The 15313-nt window shown below is 34.1% G+C and overlaps 4 protein-coding genes across 6 annotated transcripts in view; all 4 read left to right on the top strand.

Moving 5' to 3' along the window:
* Positions 743 to 4886, top strand: LOC105173741 (organic cation/carnitine transporter 7). 2 transcript variants are annotated; one of them, XM_011095611.2, is made up of 6 exons: positions 743 to 1031; positions 1337 to 1614; positions 2375 to 2612; positions 3616 to 4129; positions 4239 to 4441; positions 4586 to 4886. In XM_011095611.2, exons 1-6 carry the CDS (start codon positions 1005 to 1007, stop codon positions 4814 to 4816), a joined length of 1491 nt encoding a protein of 496 aa, XP_011093913.1. In that variant the 5' UTR covers positions 743 to 1004; the 3' UTR covers positions 4817 to 4886. The 2 variants fall into 2 exon arrangements, with proteins under 2 accessions (XP_011093913.1, XP_011093914.1); XM_011095612.2 differs by having other exon boundaries at positions 744 to 1031; positions 1340 to 1614.
* On the top strand, positions 6590 to 8590 carry LOC105173843 (organic cation/carnitine transporter 7-like). Its single transcript, XM_011095723.2, has 6 exons — positions 6590 to 6989; positions 7061 to 7298; positions 7412 to 7904; positions 7984 to 8186; positions 8274 to 8318; positions 8366 to 8590. The coding sequence occupies exons 1-6, from the start codon at positions 6715 to 6717 to the stop codon at positions 8588 to 8590; spliced, it is 1479 nt and encodes a 492-aa protein (XP_011094025.1). The 5' UTR covers positions 6590 to 6714.
* LOC105173742 (organic cation/carnitine transporter 7) lies at positions 10830 to 13003 on the top strand. Its single transcript, XM_011095613.2, has 6 exons — positions 10830 to 10970; positions 11047 to 11330; positions 11407 to 11644; positions 11769 to 12279; positions 12359 to 12561; positions 12650 to 13003. The coding sequence occupies exons 2-6, from the start codon at positions 11059 to 11061 to the stop codon at positions 12884 to 12886; spliced, it is 1461 nt and encodes a 486-aa protein (XP_011093915.1). The 5' UTR covers positions 10830 to 10970; positions 11047 to 11058; the 3' UTR covers positions 12887 to 13003.
* The window catches only part of LOC105173743 (organic cation/carnitine transporter 7), a 7197-nt gene continuing 5130 nt past the window's right edge, over positions 13247 to 15313 (top strand). The window contains exon 1 of one of the 2 annotated variants that reach the window (XM_011095617.2): positions 13247 to 13264. The gene's annotated coding sequence lies outside the window, so the exon portion shown is untranslated. Of the gene's footprint in view, positions 13265 to 14774; positions 14911 to 15313 lie in introns of those variants that run through there. The other variant, XM_011095615.2, reaches the window with a different exon arrangement.

Raw genomic sequence — 15313 nt, forward strand, 5'->3', positions numbered from 1 at the left:
TGAAAATTTTTATTTAGAATTTTTTTTGATTAATAATCAAATCAAATTTGATAAATATTAATTAAAAGTGGATGATCTGTCGAACTCAAATAATTTGATAGTTTTAAATATTTTTTTATTAATTGGATCGAGTTAAAATCGAATTTAAAAATTTAAAGTTGAAATTCGATATTATTCAATCAAAGGATAATTACATTCTCATCTCCTAAGGTTTTGTGTAATTATACTTAATTCTTCTATTGTTTGAAAAATTACATCTAATACCTCTTAGATTTGTTTCTGTCTAGCAGATAAGTTTATATGTTAGTCAAATTTAATTAAATTTGTTGATATTAATAAAAAAATAGATAAAAATATATATTTTGCCCCATATTAACTTATTTTTGATTTATTGCAAGTCAAATAAATCTCTTTATGATCAAATTACCTTTACATCTTAATACATTAATATATATAAAAAGGTATATTTTCATCGTTATAAAGGTAGTTTAGCAAAAAAAAAATTTATTTGATCTATAATAAGTCAATAATAAATTAATTAAAATTAAAAATAAATTTTTATTTATTCTTTTATTAATATCAAGAAATTTAATAGACTTTGAATAATAAATAAACTTATTTATTGGATAAAAATAAATTTAAAATATATTAAATATAATTTTTTTAAATTACATGAAATTTAGTTATAATTACACAGCGAACAGCCGGACGAGAAATCTTTTAATTTTTCCTTGAATCAATAAGTCTAGCTTGAACTCGACCAAATGTCGACAGCAATCTATTGTTTTCTCTTACGATCAAATCTGGGCCCCAACCTAGAACTAGAATGAGTAAGTGTTGGGTACGGAAGTTCTTAAATCAAGGTATGAGACCTTGTTGGATTTTTTGTATGGGCAACTGAATACGGAAACGTAACAAGTTCAAGTACAGCGCGAGTTCATTGAACAATCCGCCACTTCACCTGTTGAGAATTGCTGCTCCTGAATTAAAGGTCAGACAAACTGATGAACACAGCCATCATGAGCAGTGAAGTAAGTATTTCCTCGATGTATTTGTAGTTACTAGAGACCCACTGCATCAGTTTCTGGATGCTGCTGATATCTGAAAAGGGAAAAACATGGGAAGAACTGAAAAGGGCATTTCTTGATTTTGTTTGCATTTCTTAGGGCTGCTGATATCCCAAAAGAAGATCTTGATGTATTTGAAAAAGGGTCTTTCATATTTTAGTTTCTTGGGTTTTGTAGAAAGGAGAAATCTTGCATCCCAGCATTGTATGCTCCTCTTGGACAATTATATATCCAATGTTTTGCTCTTGGATTTATTGGTTTGGAATTAGCAGGTGGTGGATAATGATGAGGAGCTTGTTTACACAATTGATGAAGCTCTTACGGTGCTGGGGTTTGGTAGATTCCAAGCTCTGGTGCTGGCTTATGCGGGACTTGGGGCCATGGCTGAGGCAATGGAAGTGATGATACTGTCTTTTATAGGACCCTCTGTTAAAGCTGAATGGGGGCTTTCATCTGGCCAAGAAAGCTTGATAACCACAGTGGTTTTTGCTGGTATGCTTATTGGAGCTTATGCGTGGGGAATCATATCGGACAATTATGGAAGAAGGCAAGCCCTTGAGTTCCTAGTTTTGAAGCAGAATGGTTATCAATGTGTAAAGTGTATAAATTTGCAAATGTGCTTTTGTGAGGAGAATGAAATGTTACACATGTGTTGCATATTCATTTGAATGTCCCGACTTTATTTCCTTTTTCCGAGTATGTCTCTGTTGTCGAACCCCACGAATATTAGAGTTATATCAAGATCAATTCAGGAAGTGCATTTTCCAGAAGTTGGTTAGTTTTGAACAACATACACTGTTAGCGAAAATCTATAGTGAAGCACAATAGATCATGGGAAAGAATTATTAAAAGCTTCTAACTGGTTATAGTAATTATGTAGCGTGTTACTTGCTCCGCACTTAAGGTATATATTGAGCCTATGCAAAGTTTCGGTAAAATAATTGCCGTTAGAGAAGAATATGAAGTATGATATATATTGACCTGGGAGAGACAGAAAACCATTTTAAGTGGCTTAAGTTTGTATTAACTCCATTGGAACAGTTCTTCCTTTGTTCTATATTTATATATTGTGGACTAGACTTCGCTTGTCAACTATTTGCCGGAACAATTTGTTTTTTTCTCTTTGGTTTCGTTGCATATTTCTATGTATTGCTAGATACCACTTCAGGTTTTAACCCAGAGTAGATGTAATGAAATGTTTCTTTGAAGTATCTGGGAACTATTTTTCAACGTATCAACCCATTTTCATGTACAGATATTCAAACTGATATTCAGAGTAATCATCTAACAATATTTCTGATCACCAGGATGGGCCTTCTAAGTATTGCTGTCGTAACTAGCATATTTGCGATTCTTAGTGTCTTTGCCCCAAATTATATTTCATTGGTCATCTTCCGCATGGTAGTTGGCATTGGCCTGGGTGGCGGACCTGTGTACTCATCCTGGTTTCTTGAGTTTGTGCCCATGCAAAACCGGGGCATGTGGATGGTTGTGTTTTCCACTTTCTGGACAATAGGAACGATATTTGAGGCTTCATTGGCATGGGTATGCCCTTTATCCTTTAATTATCACAACACTAAATTTGAAAGTTGCTCATGTTGCCATCCCCTGATCGTTCTTAGCTTCTGAAGATGAAGCTATTGTCATCCTATTTAGATGGGAGAAATCAACAACCCTCGTCATTTAGTGCAGTATTTGTCTAACTTGATCCTTTGCATTCTCTTCGCGTAGTCAAGAGTATTTTATGGTTCTTCTTTTGTATGTTTATTTCTTTCTTTCCTTTTTTATTTGGTTTCTTTTGGTAAGATCTGTTTTCTTTATATTTCGTTATTAGACTAAATTTGCAGATACTTTCATTTCCTGAAGCATTATAATTTTCGTTGAACTAGTAGCCTTTTAGGTCATTAGTTTAATAGCTTAGTCATATAATCTTTGATTTCTTCTGTAGCTTATTCTGGTGCATGTTTCCCTTTTCTTTTTAATTCCTAACTTCCATCTGAAGTTTTATGGTCTTATTTCTTCCTCCTTCTCCTGCTTTCCGTTTTTCTTCATTCTTAAATTCCCGCATGTTATCTTCTTTTTTATATCGTAAAGTCAGCATAGAAAGCTGACCTCTGAGATTGCATGAACAGCTAAAGTATTACCAAGTGATGGAAGTTACTGATAAAAATGATCCATTAGCCCCAAATAGCTTCTTCAATTTATTTTATGTATCAGCAGGCCTAATCCAATGTCCATCATTTTTAGATATTTAGATCTTGAAATAAGTTTTACGAGTTCTCTTCAACTCAAACTTGTGAGCAGCCATCCTAAATATTTGGCTGTCAAACATCATTAAAATCCAACTTTGATCATGTATGTAGTTATGTGACATACTCCAGTAGGGTGTATTTCGAAATAGACATTTTTTAACTTCAAGTCGTATATACGTTTTTAGATGTATTTCAATTGTCTTTTCTGTTTTTCGCCTTTCAGCATCCATTTATTGTTGGAGAACACATCAATCTATAATTTATTGTTGAAATCTTCCTCTTCACCTTTTCTGCAGATCATTATGCCTAGACTTGGATGGAGGTGGCTACTTGCACTATCATCAGTGCCCTGTTTAGCAGCATTTATCTTATATTTTTTTACAGTAGAGTCTCCAAGGTACCTATACCTGAAGGGCAGGACCTCTGATGCACAAAACGTTTTGAAGAAAATGGCCTCGATTAATAGTACAGAACTTCCTTCCGGTATCCTTGTTTCTGATAAAATGAGCGAGCTGGATGAGGAACTTACTACTTCTGAAAATACTGAATTACTGTCAACCATGGGAAATAAAAGTACTAGTTCTAATTCGGGCTTCTCCTCATTATTCACACTTCTATCATCAACTTTAATCAAAACGACCCTACTCATGTGGGTAATCTACTTTGCAAATTCGTTTTTGTATTATGGGGTTGTGTTGATGACCTCGGAGTTCAGCAGTAGGCAAAGTAAATGTGGAGCAATTGTTATACATTCAAACCAGCTGACAGATTCTAGCCTCTACCAAAATGTATTCATCACTAGTTTTGCAGGTATCTAGATTACTTGATTTTGTGGATCAGTTGTCCTTCTGCCATGTGATTCTCATAATCTTCTTTAGTTTGAAGTGCATGGTCTGATCAATGTATGATGTGTTCACAGAGCTTCCTGGGCTCATTCTATCGGCCATTCTTGTAGACAAAGTCGGCCGCAGGATTTCACTGGTGCTTATGTATGCATTCAGCTTCATATTTCTTTTACCACTGATGCTTCACCAAAATGAACTGCTAACCACATCTCTATTGTTCGGAGCCCGCATGTGCCTCATCGGGACCTATACAGTGGCTGGCATTTACTGCCCAGAGGTAAGACATAGTATTTCTCTTTCCACCTTCAGTCACCTTTTGCTTCTTTTTTCCGTGCTAAAGGCTTGAAACTTACTTGCATCGGATGCATTCCTAGAACAAATACCATACCGCAACTGCTGTATTATTTTCTCTTCTCTGCAGTTATATCCAACATCCATCAGGACAACAGGAGTGGGTGTTGCCAGCGCTGTGGGAAGAATCGCAGGCATGATATGTCCTTACGTGGCCGTGGAGTTGGTTTCTGGTTGCCACCAAATGGCTGCAATAAGTTTATTTGAAGCTGTAATGATCCTTTCAGGAACTAGTGTGCTGCTCTTCAAAGTTGAAACCAAGGGAAGGCAGCTGAACGACATCGTCGCTGTACATAACTAGAACCGAACAACATTTGATCGTTGGAAGTTTATACTAGTGGATATTATTATTATCGAAAAACTTTAGTCAACTCTTTCTGCTCTGCTCAATCCCACTCAGCTCCCCGTAGCATTAACGGAACGACAAATGATAATTAAATCATTGAGGAGCAACAGAGAAATGCATATCATACAGGTTATGTTTTGAATTCCATTGAGTCAAAATGGATTAGAATTTGGATGCCAAATCCCAGTTCAGGTATGTTGCTTCTTCTTTGATGCATAAATGCCTCAGTGGTTCAAGTCGGGCCAACACCGATCAGAGTTGTTCTCTAGATGTTATCACAAAGAGGGCTTTTGCAGTTTTTCTAGGCAGATATGAACTTTAATCAAAGTAACATCGGATCCCAACAAAAAATTGAAAATTGAAATAAATCACATATTTATTTTCCTTTTCAATATGGTGAAATTAGTAAGAACGTGAGACCAATAATTACTGATGTTGAGGGATATTATTATAAGGTTTCATATATTTTATTAAATAAGAAAAGTGACATCAAGACAAAAATATCCAGACCACAACTTCTGTCTTCTACACCCCTTTACCTACTATCATTTATTTATTTTTTTTCACTCATTTGTGCTTGAAACTATCCAAATGGTGCACTCACCCCTTTTTATTTTTGATGTTTTGTATTATTTATTTATTTTAATATTATTTGATTTGAGAATATTCTTGAATTAATTAAATAATTGATATGATGTGGCATCACATTTAATATTATCTGGAGGCCCCACAATTGCCCATTATTCCTTTATTTTACATCATTTGTTTTAGTTGTAGATGCATCACTATATAAATATTAAATAAATTTAATATTATATCAGTTTAATTAATACATCAATTTTAAATAAGAATAACGAAACAAAATTTATAATAAGTTCACATAAAATGAAACAAAAATTCACACATTCATTCAATAAAACTCGAATTCGTAATTTTAAATTTGTTCATAGAATTTCAAACAATGGTCGAACTTAAAACGTTTTCAACGCATGATTATAGGTATAAATACTCATAATGATGCTTTAATGCTTCTTCATTTAAATGATGAAGATGATTAAAGAATATTACATGACCAGTACCAAAAGATACCTCTACTTGTTTATTACATTCCGACACACATTAATTTTCACGTTCGATAATTACACTCTCTCATTTTTTAAATTTAGTATAATTATATTTAATTTTTTTATAATTTAAAAAATTACATCTACTATTTCTAAAATTTGCTTCTATTGATAATTGCATTTATCTATTAGTAAAAATTTATTAAATTTGTTAATATTAAAAAAAAAATTCATATTTACCCCTAATTGACTTATTACTAATTTATTATTGGTTAAATAAATATTTTTATGATCGAATTATTCTTATACATTTTCGCATATTAATACAAGTGAAGAGGTATATCTTTATTGTTATAAGTGCAGTTTAGTTAGAAAAAAAAATTATTTGACTCAAATAATTCTACTATAAGTCAATCGGAATTAAATATCAATTTCTATTCAATTTTTTCTTGTTAATATCAATAAATTCAGTAAATTTGATTAATAAATAGACTTATTTGTAGATGGGGGTAAACTTTAGGGATATCAAATATAATTTTTTAAATATAAAGGGGTCTACATATGATTATATCAAACTATAGGGGAGTAAGTGTAATTATCCCTAATTTATAATATGAAATTCTCTGTTTCCTGCATGTCAGTGTGTGTGTGTGTGTGTGTGTGTATTTTAACAGTGGCTTTAAATTAACTCGCTCTCTGTCTCTGTCTCTCTCTCCCTCTCTCCCCCCTCTTGTTTTCAGTATTGGGAAACTGTTCTTTACGTTATCGATTCTATTGTAGTGTGGATTTATGATGGGAGATCGTGAGAGTGATGGATACACAGTAGATGAAGCACTTTCGAGTGTGGGGTTTGGAACGTTCCAGGGCCTGGCGCTGGTTTTCGCTGGAATTGGTTGGTTTGCGGACGCCATGGAAATCACTCTGCTCTCCTTCATAGGGCCAGCACTTGAATCTGAATGGTCCCTCTCTCCCACTGAGGAGAGTCTTCTCTCCACTGCTGTTTTTGGTGGAATGATTGTTGGGTCATATTTCTTGGGCTTCATTGCTGATGCTTATGGAAGAAGGTCACCAGCCCCTTTTCTTTTCCTTCTTCTTCAAATTTTCAGCTGTAATATTGTCATTTTTCTCCCTACAGGATGGGAATTCGAGGTGTAGCAATGATAACGTTTGCAGCCGGGCTTTTAAGTGCCTTTTCCCCGGATTACAAATCATTAGTCGTCCTTCGTTTTATCGTTGGATTCGGGGCTGCGGGGGGGCATGTCTATTCAGCCTGGTTCTTGGAGTTCATACCGACTTCTAATAGAGGGGCTTGGATACTCGTTATGTCGTTTTCCTGGATAATTGGAGAACTTTTGGAGGCTTCTCTTGCATGGGTGCTAATCCCTTTTCCCAAATTCAGCTTAACTAGTTCTTTAATCCTGCATATTCTCTTTGCTAGACACAAAATTAGAGGGCTTCATTCACAATTCTGTTTTTATTGATGTAGATTATCATGCCTAGATGGGGTTGGAGGTGGCTACTTGCCTTATCCTCTGTCCCATCTTTGGCAGTGCTGTTCATGTCTAGTTTTGCGCCAGAGACTCCAAGGTACTTATTCATAAAAGGTAGAACAAATGAAGCAGTCAGAGTCTTGGAAAAAATAGCTCTGATCAACCGAAAAGAACTTCCCACCGGCAATCTTGTCTCTGATTATCAAACAAGTCAGCCAGAGGACGAAACTCCTCTCCTTCTCTCAAGCAAGACAAGGGGAGTTGAGAAATGGCTTGGATCTCTCTCTCAACTCTTCTCATCAGATTTACTATGCACCACTCTTCTTTCATGGATATTGTTCTTTGCCTACACATTTGCATATTACGGCATCCAACTGATGATCTCCGCGTTGAGCAGCGATCAAAGTGATTGCCGCTCATTAAGCATCTTTCCCAAAAATGCCGAGAAGGGTAGCCTCTATGTTAATGTTTTCATCACTTGTTTAGCAGGTACCATCTGATCAATGCTTCTTCCTCATTCAATATCTGAAACAATTCAGAGCTCACAATGTCATCAATTCCCCTGCAGAACTTCCAGCTCTGCTTTTGGCTATGCTTCTGGTGGAAAGGTTAGGCCGGAAGCGTTGTATGGAAATCCTGACGCTGCTAACAGTCGTTTTCATCCTACCGCTGCTTTCACATCAGAACGCAACCGTGACTACAGCTTTATTAGTCAGCGGCCGCATGTTCCTCTCTGCCGCGTTTACCACTTTGAGCCTCTATGCAAAAGAGGTATGATTATAGAACAATATTAGCTTTCCCCACATTTACTAATTAACTACGTCTGCACAAATACGAACATTTCCAATTCGTGTACAGGTTTATCCGACTTCTGTGAGGTCCAGCGGCTTCGGGCTAGCCTTGGCGTGAGAGGTGAACAGAAATATGAATGTTCTTCAATCCATATGTAGGTTTATCCAACTTCTGTAAGAGCCAGTGGCTACGGACTTGCAACTGCTGTGGGGAGAATCGGTGGTATGATATGTCCTCTGGTGGCAGTAGGACTGGTGAGGGGTTGCCATCAAACACTTGCAGTTGTTGTGTTTGGGATCATTATACTTATTTCTGGTATCTGCGTTGTGTTTTTCCCATTTGAGACGAAGGGGAGAGGACTAACGGACGTTGTTAGCAACTAAGAACGATCCAATTGTTGAGGTTGCTCGATTTGCACCTCATCGTTGGAAGCAAAATGAAATAGAAGATGTAATAAAAATCTCGTATAAAAACTAATGTAACACGTTAATTTGTGATCACCAGAACAAAAATTTAAATCAAGATTTATGAGAAGAACTAGTACAAAACCCGTGCCTTATATGCAATTTAGGTTGAGACTATAACAATAAATCTACATATTCAATTAAGATCCGAATTTTAATTATTTGCTTCCAATTTATTCAGTCATTTATCTGATATAGATAGATTTGCTGAAAATATAGTTTGATTAGTGAAAGGGCAAAATGGTATTTTTCTTTTTACCACGCCTCGTAAATGCACCATTTTAGTACAAAAAACCCCAAAGAAATAATAAGTAGTAGGGTGTGTGGCATACTCAAATGAGCCCGTTTAATTAAATAAAAATTTAAAAAATTACTTATATTCTTGAAAACACATTTTTATTCAAGTAATTAAAAATATTCAAAAAGAATTTAATAAAAAGATTATAAAGGGTTTGTAGAAGTTAAAAAGAGTGAGCAATGTGGGGGTTTAGAAGAGTGGGAGGGTGGGAAGTTAACAAAATAAATAAATTAATTAAATTAAATATTAAAAATTATATAAATTAGCATACCAAAAAAGTGAAACACCAAAGTGGTACTCTCACTTAATTAACCCTAGATATATATGTACTAGTGCGGATGGATTCTTGAAAATATTAAATTTTAAATTTCAAAATTCGTATAAATTATAGTGCTTTTCAATTTTTCAATTTATGGAAGAAGATGATAAGAATGGATGACTTGTTTCTCAATTTGACGTGCTCTTTTGAGATATAATTTTACGCTTTTACAAAGAAATATGATTCTTGACGAGGACCATCGAACAAACAAAAAGGATTGTGTTGATGAATAATTTGTAGCTATTTTTATAAAAAAAATTATGATTATGAAAATGTGCTTTGAACTGTGATGTTGATCAAAATTAAAATTTTAAAAATTAATTATAAACATCAATTGCTAATTAATAATAAGGAATGATAATAACCAATTCACACATGATTGCTCGAACAAGATATAATTGAGTTGCACAAATCAAGAAGAAGCACGTGCCACTTCTTTTTTTTTAATAAAAACAATAATTATATAATCACATTAATAATTAAATAATTGAAGAGTTCGAAAAATAAAATAAAAAAACTCGAATCCGTAACTTTAAATTTAAACGCGTCTAAAGTCTTAACCAATTATTTTCTTTTGTAATGCAGTGAAATTAGTAAAGAATGCGAGACCAATAATTATTCATGCTGAGAGATATTTTTATATCGTCACATATTTAATTAATGAAAAAAGTGACGTCACAACAAAAATATCCAGAGCACCACTATTGTCTTCTACCCCTTTTCCTGTTATTATTTATTTATTTTAGGGGTAATTACAATTCTCTCCTATAAGATTTAGTGTAATTATACCTAGGCCCCCAGTAGTTTAATAAATTATATCTAGCATTTTTAAAATTTGTTTACATCTAACAAACAATTCCCTATATTAATCAAAATTCATTGAGTTTGTTGATATTAACAAAAATATTAGAAAAAAAATCTATATTTACCCACAATTGACTTATTACTGATTTATTGCAGGTCAGATAAATCTTTTTAAGATCAATTACCTTCATACGTCTTCACGCGTTAATACATGTGAGGACGTATATTTCCACTATTACAAGGGTAGTTTAGATAGAAAAAAATTGTTAGACTGCAATAATATTAATTTTCTTTCAGTTTTTTTATTAATATCAGCAAATTCAGTGAATTTTAACTAATTTATTAGACGAGATGAAACATTACGGATTCTAGATGTTATTTTACAAACCACAGCAAATCTAAATTTAATTACACTATATTTCAAAAAAGAGAAATGTAATAATCACTTTATTTTATTGATTTGTGTTTGGAAGGATCCAAATGTTTGTTGCACTGACTTTTTGATATATTTGTTTGTTTTTTAATTTTTGGGACACAATTCTTGTTTTATTATTTGATTTGGAATGTGGTTTCCTTATTTAAGTGATTGAGAAGATGTGACATCACACTTAAAATTATTCTACTACTTCCCATTATCCTTTTAATTTATTTGCTTTTCATTAACACTTAAAAATTTTAAATGAAAATTCAATATAAGATTATTTTTTTATGAGTTTGCTCGTCAAATAATACGCATATGGTTGTTACGTCCTGAAATTCTCATATTTGGTTAGTTTATATTATAAAATTCTCCCAAGTGTGTTTTAACTTATATCTCAGGCTATCTGGGAAGGACCGAAAAGGAATAGTAGTTGTTGTTCTTCCTCATTGCAAAGCAGGTAAATGCTTCTCTCTCTTCTCAGTGTTTTACTGAAGCTTGATTAACTGTTGCATTTATTATCACTTGTGTTGTAGTGTGGACTTGTGATGGGAGATGATGAGAGTGGTGGATACACGGTGGATGAAGCACTTTCGAGTGTGGGATTCGGGGCATTCCAGGGCCTGGCGCTGGTTTTCGCTGGAATTGGTTGTTTTTCGGACGCCATGGAAATCACTCTGCTCTCTTTCATAGGGCCAGCACTTGAATCTGAGTGGTCGCTTTCTCCCACTGAGGAGAGTCTTTTGTCCACTGCTGTTTTTGGTGGAATGCTTGTTGGGGCGTATTTCATGGGCTTCATTGCTGATGCTTATGGAAGAAGGTGACCACCCCTTTTTCTTCTTCTTCAAACTTTGGTCTTTATGGAGTAGGATTTTTAGCTGTTTTTCTCCTTGCAGGGTGGGAATTCGATGTGTAGCCATGGTAACATTTGCAGCCGGGCTTTTAAGTGCCTTTTCCCCGGATTACAAATCATTAGTCGTCCTTCGATTTCTCGTTGGATTGGGGGCTGCGGGAGGGCATGTGTTTTTGGCCTGGTTCTTGGAGTTCATACCGACGTCTAACAGAGGGGCTTGGATCCTCGTTCTGTCGTTTTCTTGGATAATTGGAGAGCTTCTGGAGGCTTCTCTTGCATGGGTGATAATCCCTTTTCCCCAGATTCTGTTTGACTAGTTCTTCAATCCTGCATTACTCTCTTTGCTTGCCAGTTGCCACTAAAATTAGAGGGCTTCATTCTCATTACTGTTTTTTCTTGATGTAGATTATCATGCCTAGATGGGGTTGGAGGTGGCTGCTTGCCTTAACCTCCGTCCCATCATTAGTGGTGCTGCTCTTGTCTAATTCTGCGCCAGAGAGTCCAAGGTACTTAGCCATGAGAGGTAGAACGAATGAAGCTGACAGAGTCTTGGGAAAAATAGCTCTGATCAATCAAAAAGAACTTCCCGCCGGCTGTCTTGTCTCTGATCATCATCAAACAGTGCAGGCAGATGAAGAAAATTTTGCATCAGACGAAACTTGTCTCCTTCCTTCAAGCAGAAGCAAGAGAAGGGGTGTCGAAAAATGGCTTGGATCTATCTCTCAACTCTTCTCATCAGATTTACTATGGACCACTCTTCTATCATGGATATTGTTCATCGCCTACACATTTGCATACTACGGCATCCAACTGATGATCTCCGCATTGAGCAGTGATCAAAGTGACTGCCGCTCATTAAGCATCCACGTCGAGAAGGGTAGCCTCTATGTTAATGTTTTCATCACTTGTTTAGCAGGTACTACCTGATCAATGCTTCTTCCTCATTCAATATCTGAAACAATTCAGAGCTCACAATGTCATCAATTCCCCTGCAGAACTTCCAGCTCTGCTTTTGGCTACGCTTCTGGTAGAAAGGTTAGGGCGCAAGTGTTGTATGGAAATCCTGACTATGCTAGCACTTGTCTTCATCCTACCGTTGCTTTCACATCACAAGGCAACCGTGACTACAGCTTTATTAGTCAGCAGCCGCATGTTCCTCTCTGCCGCGTTTACCACTTTGAGCCTCTACGCAAAAGAGGTATGATCATAAAACCACGGCAGCTTTGGCCACGTTTACTAATTAACTTGGACTGCACAAATGTGAAGGTTCTCCAATTCTTGTACAGGTTTATCCAACTTGTGTGAGGGGCAGCGGGTTTGGGCTAGCGAGCGGGATGGGGAGAATTGGGGGAATGATATGCCCTCTGGTGGGAGTGGCACTGGTGAGGGGGTGCCATCAAACACTGGCAGTTGTTTTGTTTGGGATTGTTATACTTATTTCTGGAATTGGGGTGCTGTTTTACCCTTTGGAGACCAAGGGGAGAGGACTAAAGGACGTTGTCAGCAACACAAACCAGCCTTAACCCACCAAAAATGCATCATTTATAAGTCAAAGGAACCCTCAACTTTTCCAACGCATCATTGTACGCATAAATGCTTATACTTGTTTACCACAATAATTTTTATATATAAATAATATGACATTTATAGGATTTTTTTACATATAATTGAGGGATTATATAAATATTTAAATTTAATTATAAATAAAAATTAAAATATGAGTAAATTTTGAATATTTAAGAATAAATTTATTTATTTAAAAAAATTAAAAAAGACATTATGAAAAATATAATTTTGAATAAAGGAAAAGGTTTGCTGCCACCCACCGCCTCACTTTGTTTTCTTGTTAAACATTCACACACACATTTGTGTACACACACTAAACGCGAAAATGGAAACAGGTACGGGAATTTTTTTATTTTAATTCATATTAATTTATATAATTATATTATTTGATTATTTCATTTATTAAAAGTTATTTATATTGCCCGATCTAATATTTAATCGAAAATTTTTATGAGTTTGACTGTTTAAATTAGTGTGTAATTTATTACAATTGACTTATGAATGTTATAATTGGTTAATTAAATTATTAGGTTCGTAAGATTTAATCTTTACTATAATTAGCTTAATCAATTTCATCAGGCCTATTAACCAAATGCTTAATTGCATGTATTGGTATTTAGTTAAATTCTATAGTAATAAGGAATTGATTGAAAATTCAGAAATTACATTTAAAAAGTATTAGAAAATTATATTTGAGAACTATTATGTTTATTAAAAAAATATGAGAATTTTGTAATAATTTAATTCATAAATGTTGTAAAGAACTTTAGTTATAAAGATATAAATGGTTTAATAAAATGAGTTCTTATGAGTTAGTCAATAAATTAAATATATATTTGAGAAATTTAAAAAGTTTAGTTATTTACAAAAAATAGAACAAAGGTTTAAACTTTGATATAAAGGAAAATATTAAAAGATTTGGAGAAAAACATATACGAATATTATTTAATATTTTGTTCGTAATTTATGATACTTTCTATATATTACGTATTACTTTATTATAGGACGTGACGATAGAGTAGAAGATTGAGCAACTGTAACCGGTTTGATATTTGAAGTAAATATAGTTAATTGGATCTATATATGTGTAATCTTGCTTGTTGTAAACTTGATTGGTATTTGTTAAATGCTGATTTTGATTATATTGTCATTATGTGAAATTGTGTACTTATTTGTGGTTTTATTGTTCGGAAGTCCAATCAATGATTATGTGATCGTATAATGGATTGTTGATTGAAATCAAATGAGGAAGTTATTGATTGGAAAATAATTGGTAAATGAAATTGAATGATGAAGTTAATAATGTTGATACTGTGAATTGAAATAAAAGATGACTTACCTAGTTGGGGAATGTAATCAATGATTTATGATGATATGATTGATGATGTGATATAAAAAAATAAATGTATTAAAGCTAGATATCATGGCGCGTAGAGTACCCGAGAATATCCTATGCTAATAACTATTAACTACACATTGAGGTGGTATGGGATGTTATGTTTGTTGTGATATCCTGTGTTGATATTGCTACAAATTGGAATAGTGTGGGGATATTCACATACAATGGGTATCCTTTGTTGTATATGATATAACATTGATTGAGATAATGATGACCGACAAAATCATTGACTGATGCGCTCTAATTGGAGTAAGCAGGGGCCCTAAGAAAATAAGTGATAACATCAAATATTATGTTGTGGGCTGATTTATAATTATGGGTTATTTCTTACATCTGTTATTGTTATATCACGAGAAATTGTTGGTTGGTGTGATTGCATTATATTTGACTTGCTGCTTACATGTATATATATAAATTAGTTAGTTATACTTATTGAGTAGACAATCCATTCCTTACACATATTTTTCAGAAAATAAGTCACACAGATTAAACACATTGGATTTCGAGTTGTGCTGTCACTCTTATTAGGTGAGTTAACCGTGACATCTGAAGTCGACACCTCTGGCTATGTGATTATTGAAGGTACTAGTGTTTTATGAGGTTTGCGTTTAAAATTTTGTACAGTTAGATGTCTGTGTTATCTCCTTTTTAGGTTATATACATCCGCGAAAAATAAATATCGATTTTTGACAATGTCAATTAACCTTTATGACATTTATATATTCCATTAATAAAGAATATAATTTATTTTACTAATTAAATAGAACTTCTTATAAAATAAGTTGGAATTAAGAAAAAGTAGGATAGAATGATAATTAAAGTAATAAAGTATAGTGTCAAAGGAGGTGCTACAAAATATCATATTTTATTTTAATACTTTGGAGGATGTGGACTTGGTTAGTGCACTGATGTTAGATTTCTTTTTCTTTTTTTTGTCTTTTCAGTTGGGGTGGGGAGGAAAGGGGGGGGGGGGGGGGGGGGGCAG

This window comes from Sesamum indicum, linkage group LG11 (genome assembly GCF_000512975.1).
Source record: "Sesamum indicum cultivar Zhongzhi No. 13 linkage group LG11, S_indicum_v1.0, whole genome shotgun sequence".
Lineage (NCBI taxonomy): Eukaryota > Viridiplantae > Streptophyta > Magnoliopsida > Lamiales > Pedaliaceae > Sesamum > Sesamum indicum.